Source organism: Poromitra crassiceps, assembly GCF_964638095.1.
Source record: "Poromitra crassiceps genome assembly, chromosome: 13".
In the NCBI taxonomy this organism is placed as follows: Eukaryota; Metazoa; Chordata; class Actinopteri; order Beryciformes; family Melamphaidae; genus Poromitra; species Poromitra crassiceps.
The window spans coordinates 45,954,728-45,963,467 of record NC_139644.1 but is presented as its reverse complement, the minus strand read 5'-3'; the positions used below and the strand labels follow the sequence as shown (position 1 = coordinate 45,963,467).

The 8,740-nt window shown below is 45.7% G+C and overlaps 1 protein-coding gene across 1 annotated transcript in view; it reads right to left on the bottom strand.

Moving 5' to 3' along the window:
* Nucleotides 1-3,693: 3,693 nt before the first annotated feature.
* Nucleotides 3,694-8,740, bottom strand: part of mvp (major vault protein) — a 67,316-nt gene continuing 62,269 nt past the window's right edge. The window contains exons 15-18 of the mRNA XM_083649136.1: nt 8,411-8,537; nt 6,652-6,726; nt 6,375-6,488; nt 3,694-4,812 (exon numbers count right to left, since the gene is read on the bottom strand). Coding sequence (XP_083505262.1) covers nt 4,687-4,812; nt 6,375-6,488; nt 6,652-6,726; nt 8,411-8,537 — 442 coding nt within the window. The 3' untranslated portion in view covers nt 3,694-4,686. The remainder of the gene's footprint in view (nt 4,813-6,374; nt 6,489-6,651; nt 6,727-8,410; nt 8,538-8,740) is intronic.

The window sequence follows — 8,740 nt, the reverse complement described above, 5'->3', positions numbered from 1 at the left end:
AAACAAAAGTAAAATTAAATCAAAAGGGAACTTCCTAACTTATTGGCTGGAATAATATTCCGACAAGATAATAATATACTGTAAGCACTAAAGCAGGAGTTTGCAGTCAACTAGTTGAAATTAATATGTGGCAGTATTTGTGGGGGTCAAAATCTATGTAGGGTGTACCACCACAAATAGATCAGTGTATGGGAAACACTGACTATTAAATTGTGTGACTAGAAAGACACCAATAAATCTGAGAAAATGTACTTTAATTTTGAACAACAGCACTACAACGGTGGCATTACAAATGGTATTATGAAATTATTGTGTGAAAAAACAAGAATGCCACTTTTTTCATGAACTTTAAGCAGAAAATTAAAAAATAGTTTTAAAGCAAAAATAAATAATAAATAAAGATCATTTTAACATTGGCTCAACCAGCCCATCTTACTGACCACCAGGGGTCCTGGTCCTTAATCCCTTTTTATTACTCCCATGCCACTGGTACTGTACACAAACAAGGCTGTTTAAATATCTGCCTTGCACTCCCTTAGAGCAGGGGTGTCAGACTCATATTAGGTAGAGGGCCGGATTTGTTCAACTGAGACCTCATGGGGGCCGGATTTTTTTTTTTACTAAAATCAATTAGACTCATTTACCCATTTACTTCACAAAATAAATACTGCTCTTTCCATTTCTCTTGAAACTGCCTGCATTCCGTGTCAACCTTTCTCTTTTTCGACAGCATCTTGTTCAGGGGCGGACTGGGATCATAATTCAGGCCGGGCATTAGATACCAAGCAGGCCAGGCCGATACGGGCTGACGCACGTGCCGGCGTCAGAAAAATTTGGGCCGTTTAAAGCTCAATTTGGGCCATTTGAAGCCAGATGTGGGCCGTTTGAAGCCCAATTTGGGTCGTTTAAAGCCAGATTTGGGCCGTTTGAAGCCCAATTTGGGCCAAGTCCAATTTTACAATGAGATGCACCCACTTTAATCCTGAATAAAGTAATAAAACCACTAGTAAACCAGTAGGCGGTGCCTGGCCTGCTGTTCAGTGAGTGGCCTGACTGCGGGCACAATTTTTTTTTTTTTTTTTTTTTTTTGCAGGCCAGGCCAGGCCAGGCCAGGCCACCGGGCATTTGCCCGACGTGCCCGATTATGCAGTCCGCGCCTGATCTTGTTGATTCTTTTGTTTTTTGGTAGGTAGCTGAATGCGCGATTCAATTCCAGCGTGGCATCATGGCGGCTTTGTTTACACCTGATGACCTACTGACATACTTCCTTGTAGTGCAGGTTAATTAACTTATGAATGAACTCTTAGCTTGCTTATTAGCCACACGTAGTTCATGATAATGGGGTGCAAATTTAATAATAATAATAATATATATATATATATATTTTAATATTCCAAAACATCTCGCGGGCCGGATGAAACCTGCCGTGGGCCGGATCCGGCCCGTGGGCTGTATCTCTGACATCCCTGCCTTAGAGGGAAATAACAAGCCTGTAAGAACTTTTATTGAGATACTGAACTAACATCACAGCAAGACATAAGTGATGCCATGCACGCATGTTAAGCTATCGTCATCATCACATCAGACAGGCTGTGTAAAGCAGCCACTTGCGATTCTGAAGGGCTTAATTTCATTCAGATAACAAGGGACCCGTTTGAAAATGTTTGTCACTTATGCCCATATGTTTCTCAAAAAACATCACATCCATTTACACCCGCTTACTGCGAGCTAGCATGACATGGCTGGCTGGTGCCATGGTAGCCTACCTACCTTCCTCCAGTCCACCTGTTTGTCTGGCAGGCACAGCGACAAGTTCTTTTGTTTAGCCTACGACAACGTTACGTGCTAATTTGCATATCAATATGCGCTAATTAAGTAACTACTAACGACTCTGACTGCTCAATGCTCACCTCAGTTTCATTGATCATGAGTGGGGAGAACGATTGTGTGGACTGTGGAGGACCACTTCGCTGCTGTACTGTGTGTGTGACCTGTGTGAAGTGATGTGGGATTAGGCAGATAGATGGAGGAGGGAGCGCCTGCGCAGCCGCGGTTCTAGAAACTTTTCGGGTGGGCTGAACCCCCCTACATTTTTGTCTCAGCCCACCCTAAGAACATAGAGGGGGGGGGGGAAACATGCACACAGCGCATTGAGTGTAGTCAGAAACTGCTACTAATGACCACAATGGATTTGGAGAGGGATTAAAAAAAAAAAAAAAAAAAAAAAAAAAAAAAAGTTTTTTTGCCTCTATTTTTTTGGGTGGGCTGAGACTATTTTTGGGTGGGCTAAAGCCCACCCAAAAACGGCCTAGAACCGCCCCTGATGCTTTCTCTATTGTGTTCTTCCGTGTGCTTCCGACCAGAGGGGCGCTGTGGAGCGCTATAGCCACCCGAGTCCCCCGGGGTTCCTGCGAGGACATCACATCTAGCTGTTTCTATACTATATAATACTTATTTCTGCTGAACTCAGACCTCTTGTCCTCACTTGGGGACACCTAAGCTACAATTTTGTCGTAGTAGAACAAAAATCTACTTCCTGGCTGGCTGAAACTTGTTGATTTATGCTTAGGACCCTTTTAAGTTTGTAAAGGCTGGCAGGTTTGATTTTTTTTGCATTAGTAACAAAGTACAGTGTTGCTAAAGTTGAAGCACTTGGAAGTACGAGGACAGTGGGTTAATCCTTCCGTTTTCTGAGGTGAAGATGTAAGTGAGAAAACATTGTTTGGGGAGATAAGGGAAGACACTAATAGTTTACAAGAGTCTTAAATAGTTATTGGGTGTGGTATAAAATATAAACAATAAATATAAATTATAAATACGAAAATACTATAAATCATACATATTTTTACATGTTTTCTGGGTGTTTCCAGGGTATGTTGATCGGACAGCAGCTGAAAAATTGCTGCATCGGATAACAGGCAACCTCTCTGAGCTGGAGGATGTTTTTCTGCAGACATTTTATTTTTGCACAGCCGTGATAGGCATTCAAATAAACATAAATACTTCATTACAAGTTGGTGACTTGCACCAGTGACCTTATGTGAGGACATCATTTTTAACTATTTTCTACTTTTTTATTTTTTATTAGTACTTAGTTTTCCAAAGTAATCCCAAATAGCAAAGAGAAAACTAAAATCTAATGGGGTGGGGACTCAGGAGGAAGGATTGGTATATTAAAGTTATTTACTAGCAGCATCGAGCTTTCAAACCCTGACGCCGAGAGGCAATGAAGCCTTCTGCTTTGGTAGATGGCTTTGAAATGTTTCTGTGACACTTGTAAATACGTGCTCCTCTCATTTCCTCAACTTTGGTGTTTCAGCACTGGAGAAGGGACTGTGGTCCGGCAGATGATGAAATCATATGCGGACTACAACAGTCCCGCAAGTCCCTGAGACGGTGACACAGGAGTGGATTTTCACTCCTGTCCCATCCCACTCCCACAAAAATACTCCTGCCCCCATCCCAATCCCGGAAGAATGACTACTAGAACTGCATATTTATATAAAAACTGGTCTAGGTTAGGATTCTTATTTCCTGTCCGGTGATGAAGAGTGAAATTGACTCCTGTCTCCCGCGGGATTCCTGAAAAAACATCAGCCTCTTTAGTGGACAGCAGCACTTGAATGGGTTTGGCTGCACAGCATGTAGACAGGACCGCACTCTGGAAGGAAAACCAACAGAATCCAATGCTTTTCTCAGGTTTTATTGCACAGAAAGAGAACGTTTAACATCAACCGTTTTTGTAAACATAAGCGTCATAAACATTACAGTCCAGCGTCAGTTCTAGGTCTAGACTTAGTGCAAAGCAGAGGCGGAGTTTCTTTGGCTATCTTGAGTATAAGTAAAGGCTTATAGGAGAGGAGAGCAGAACAGGACAGGAAAGTTGTCTGTTAGGCACAAGTCTTCATTCTTTGTAGCACAACTCCCTTTTATTCTGTTCCCCATCACAAGGCACGTCTTCAGAGTTTGGGAATTTGTCCAAAAGTAAATCTCTTGAGTCTCACGTTTGTTTTACAACTCAGGCATTTCAAGCAAAATAAAAAGAAGAAAAGTACAGCCGTTCCTCTCAGGATTACAGCTAGTAAATATGTTTTTACATTCAGGCCCAAAGATGTCAGTTTGTTTGTCGGCAGGAAAAACAAGCGTCTGCCAAATGATGTAATGATATCTCAAAAAGTTACGGATTTGCCCCGAAACCTGGAACAAGCACGGGCGATTAACTTTACAAGCTCACTGGCCAAAAGGGGGCGTGACAATGGGCGTGTCCGACCACAAAAAGGCACCTAACTTCCAAACAGGGAACACCGCGAAACTTTGTAGAAAGGTTGGCGGAGGTATGCACTGTTATTATTATTTTTACATCAGATTTTCACTGTGGTCCGGAAAACCTTCAGTGCAACCTGCCACCTGGCTTTGCCACGCTGACATGAGGACAATTCTAGGTAAAACAGTAAAGATTTGTAATTTTACGTCACATTTTTGGCATGAAAATTGTCAAATTTGTATCAGCAAAAAAAAAAGAAGAAAAAAAGAAAAATATCAGTATCGGCCTGCGAAAATGCACATCAGTGTCACTAGTCTTACGCCTTAGTTAGTCTAAACAGTCAGTTAACACAGAAGTGACAGTAAGGATTTAATTTTGGACAGTTTCCCCTCTATGTCACCCTCCGTTCCCCGTCCTCCCTCTCACTGGCCCTGGCCCTGGCCCGACAGCGCCCCCAGCAGGCCGTTGGCTGTGGTGAAGAGGTTGATGGGACATGATCCGTCTGTGATGAGGGTGGTCTTCAAGCCCAGAGACTGAAGCAGTTTGACCTGGAGGGGGGAGAGGAAGCATGAGACAGGGTGTTTGCACCTGGAATAAATACAGAAGTATACACAAATACAGCACGTCTGAAGAGACTGGAACTACATCCAGAATCAAAACTGCTCGTCAGAGAATTAAGGGGTTCCCCTTCGATTTGTAATTGAAATGTGACTTGAATTATGTGAAATGTGACTTGAAATTTTAGTTATCAAAAATAATTTTTTTTGATAAGGAAATTTTTGTTTTAGCCAGATTTATAGAAAATGCCTGGCGACTAAGACAGGGAACATTGTACCCAGTATAATTGTTTTTTTGGAAAGTGAATGTCTCAATGAAATGCCCTTTCTTTTCCTGATTCTGTACAAAGGTCTGGTGCTTCCTGGTGCTCGGTGTGTGGAGGTCTGGTGCTTCCTGGTGCTTGGTGTGTGGAGGTCTGGTGCCTCCTGGTGCTCGTTGTGTGGAGGTCTGGTGCTTCCTGGTGCTCGGTGTGTGGAGGTCTGGTGCCTCCTGGTGCTCGGTGTGTGGAGGTCTGGTGCTTCCTGGTGCTCGGTGTGTGGAGGTCTGGTGCTTCCTGGTGCTCGGTGTGTGGAGGTCTGGTGCTTCCTGGTGCTCGGTGTGTGGAGGTCTGGTGCTTCCTGGTGCTCGGTGTGTGGAGGTCTGGTGCTTCCTGGTGCTCGGTGTGTGGAGGTCTGGTGCTTCCTGGTGCTCGGTGTGTGGAGGTCTGGTGCCTCCTGGTGCTCGGTGTGTGGAGGTCTGGTGCCTCCTGGTGCTCGGTGTGTGTGGAGGTCTGGGAGCATATTTGACGGCTGAAATTGACACTATGCGAGGGTTCACAAAGCGGATGACTGATCTAACTGGCAGTGATTGCTGTGCGTTTACCAGTTTATTGTGAAATAAATACTTCCGCGTTGAGGGACTGTCATGAGCCCGTGTGACAACACGTCCAGCCCGGGGGAAACGACTCCTTACACCGCTTTGAGGCACCAGGCTTCCTCCATGAAGGGAGATCGATGCTGAGAACGCCGACTGCTTTTGTGGGCGGGGGGAAACTCTGGCTTGCAGAGGACTAGACGAGTATGGTAATCACTTCGTAATGTGGCCAAGAGCGCCATCTGTCGCATGGCAGTGAAAAGACGGATTGCTGCTCATTTGCGTCAATGGCGGGGAATGAGTTAAAAACAAAAACACACCCACAATACTAGAGGCAGTCAAACACATTTCATTCTTATGAGATTTGACTCATGACAAAGACTAGGCTGAAGAGAGGTGAGCGAGCCTTTAGGCTCTGGAATAGCCGCCCTGGAACATTCCATCTGCTCAGACCCTAGAGATCTTTAAGTCTTCTTTCAAGACTCACTTTTTCTCCCTGGCTTTCAGCTCAGAGCTGGACTCCGAAAGCTCTTCTGGTCCTTTGTATTGCGTTGTATACTATAATGTTTTCTGTGCTTCAGTGCATTGATTGTGTTTATCTTTTTCTTATTGAGCTGTGCAGCACTTTGGTCAACTTTGGTTGTTTTACATGTGCTTCATAAATAAAGTTTGAGTTGAGTGGAGTAATGAAGTCACTAACCTGCAGCTCTGGCCCGGCCCTGGCCATCTCCGTGAGGGTGTCTGAGCCCAGACTCTGGACCAGCTGGCTGAAGCGCTGACTCTCCATCTGAACCAGCCGCTCCTGCTTCTCCACCTGCGTGAAACATGTCAAGCGGGACACCATGGAAATAAGCTCTCTGGCTTTCTTCCGTTTTTAATCCTCGGCAATTCTGAAACCTATATGTGGGACTGATGTTATGTTCAGCCGCTCATGTATGTTTTCAATTCAGTTCGTCAAATCAAACTAACTAACTCACCTCCAGACGGTCCATCTCCTTCTTATAGCTCAGCTCCAGCTCCCGAGCCTTAGACAGCCGCTGCAGCTCCGCATCCTACACACACACACACACACACACACACACACACACACACACACACACACACACAGGTTTGCATGTGATTTTAGAGCTGAACACAAATCGCAATATGGCCTACTGCAATTTTCAAACCGCAGGGAGGTGCATTATTTGTTAAAAGGCGAAATGTGTCAAAATACCATTTTAAATTAAATATTGTCGTGATCTACGCATCATATTCTACAGACTTAAGAAAACATCTTTGTTTGGTACAGATCCCCGCAAACATCACACCATCTTCATGATATTATATTGTGCCTTGGACGCGTCCCGTGAGCGGCGCGCTATCAGCAGCTTCATTCCATCATATTGCGGTGGCACATTACAGCTGACTGACCAGAGGGGGCGCTGTGAGGTGGCACATTACAGCTGACTGACCAGAGGGGGCGCTGTGAGGTGGCACATTACAGCTGACTGACCAGAGGGGGCGCTGTGAGGTGGCACATGACAGCTGACTGACCAGAGGGGGCGCTGTGAGGTGGCACATTACAGCTGACTGACCAGAGGGGGCGCTGTGAGGTGGCACATTACAGCTGACTGACCAGAGGGGGCGCTGTGAGGTGGCACATTACAGTTGACTGACCAGAGGGGGCGCTGTGAGGTGGCACATTACAGCTGACTGACCAGAGGGGGCGCTGTAAGGTGGCACATTACAGCTGACTGACCAGAGGGGGCGCTGTGAGGTGGCACATTACAGCTGACTGACCAGAGGGGGCGCTGTGAGGTGGCACATTACAGCTGACTGACCAGAGGGGGCGCTGTGAGGTGGCACATTACAGCTGACTGACCAGAGGGGGCGCTGTGAGGTGGCACATTACAGCTGACTGACCAGAGGGGGCGCTGTGAGGTGGCACATGACAGCTGACTGACCAGAGGGGGCGCTGTGAGGTGGCACATGACAGCTGACTGACCAGAGGGGGCGCTGTGAGGTGGCACATGACAGCTGACTGACCAGAGGAGGCGCTGCAGTCATGATTCAACTTGACACTTTCTATACTTTATTGCCATGGCAACACAGCCTGTAATAATTTGCTTCAGTGCAGCTCTTAAAACAGGCAAAAAACACACAAGTAAATCAATACATTTATATAAACAGCACATTTATACATTCAGACATACTGTAAAAAACGGTTTATAAGATGCACCCCCTCCTTTATAACACCCCGCCCCCCACTCAAAAAAAAAACATCTAAAAAGTGGGGTGTCTTATAATGGTGCAATGTATGGACCAGTATAAAATGCAGAGGGTAGATCTGGATGTGGCTTTATTTGAGCCAGCAGATGGTGCTATAAGCTCAGCTGTAGGCTGCAGCTAGCAGTATTTCCAGTGTGTGAGCCTACTGTTGCACACTCAAAATGGCAAAAACAGTAAAAACTACAAGAGCGAGCTACATAGCGGCACAGAAACGGCACAATCGACTCAAACAAAATTTCCACGTGCCCTTCTTCTACCAGCATCGTTCCGGTCGGCATGGTCACATTGTTAACATAGCATTGTCAACTAGTAGTAACAGCCTAGCAGCGCTAATAGGAAGCTAGCCACCATTAGCGTTACCACTTTTTGTCTATTACCGTTAATAAAGGTTGGAGGAGGAGGAGAAGCTGGAGAAGCAACTACACACACACACACACACACACACACACAGGGTTGAGTACGTACAGCCTCGATCCTCTGGGCCTCAGCCTTGAGTTTGGCTTCGTTGACGGCTGCCTCACCCTGGATCCTCGCCGCCTCCGCACGTGACTGAGCCTCTGCCTTAGCTGCTCCTGTGCTCTCCACCGCAGCACTGTGCACACACACACACACACACACACACACACACACACACACACACACACACACACACACACACACACACACACACACACACACACACACACACACACACACACACACACACGTGTCAGGATTGGGAGGCAGCCATATCCACATTACATATTAATGATAATTACTAATTTTCTAAAGTTTCCTGTGTGTAAATATCTTTTT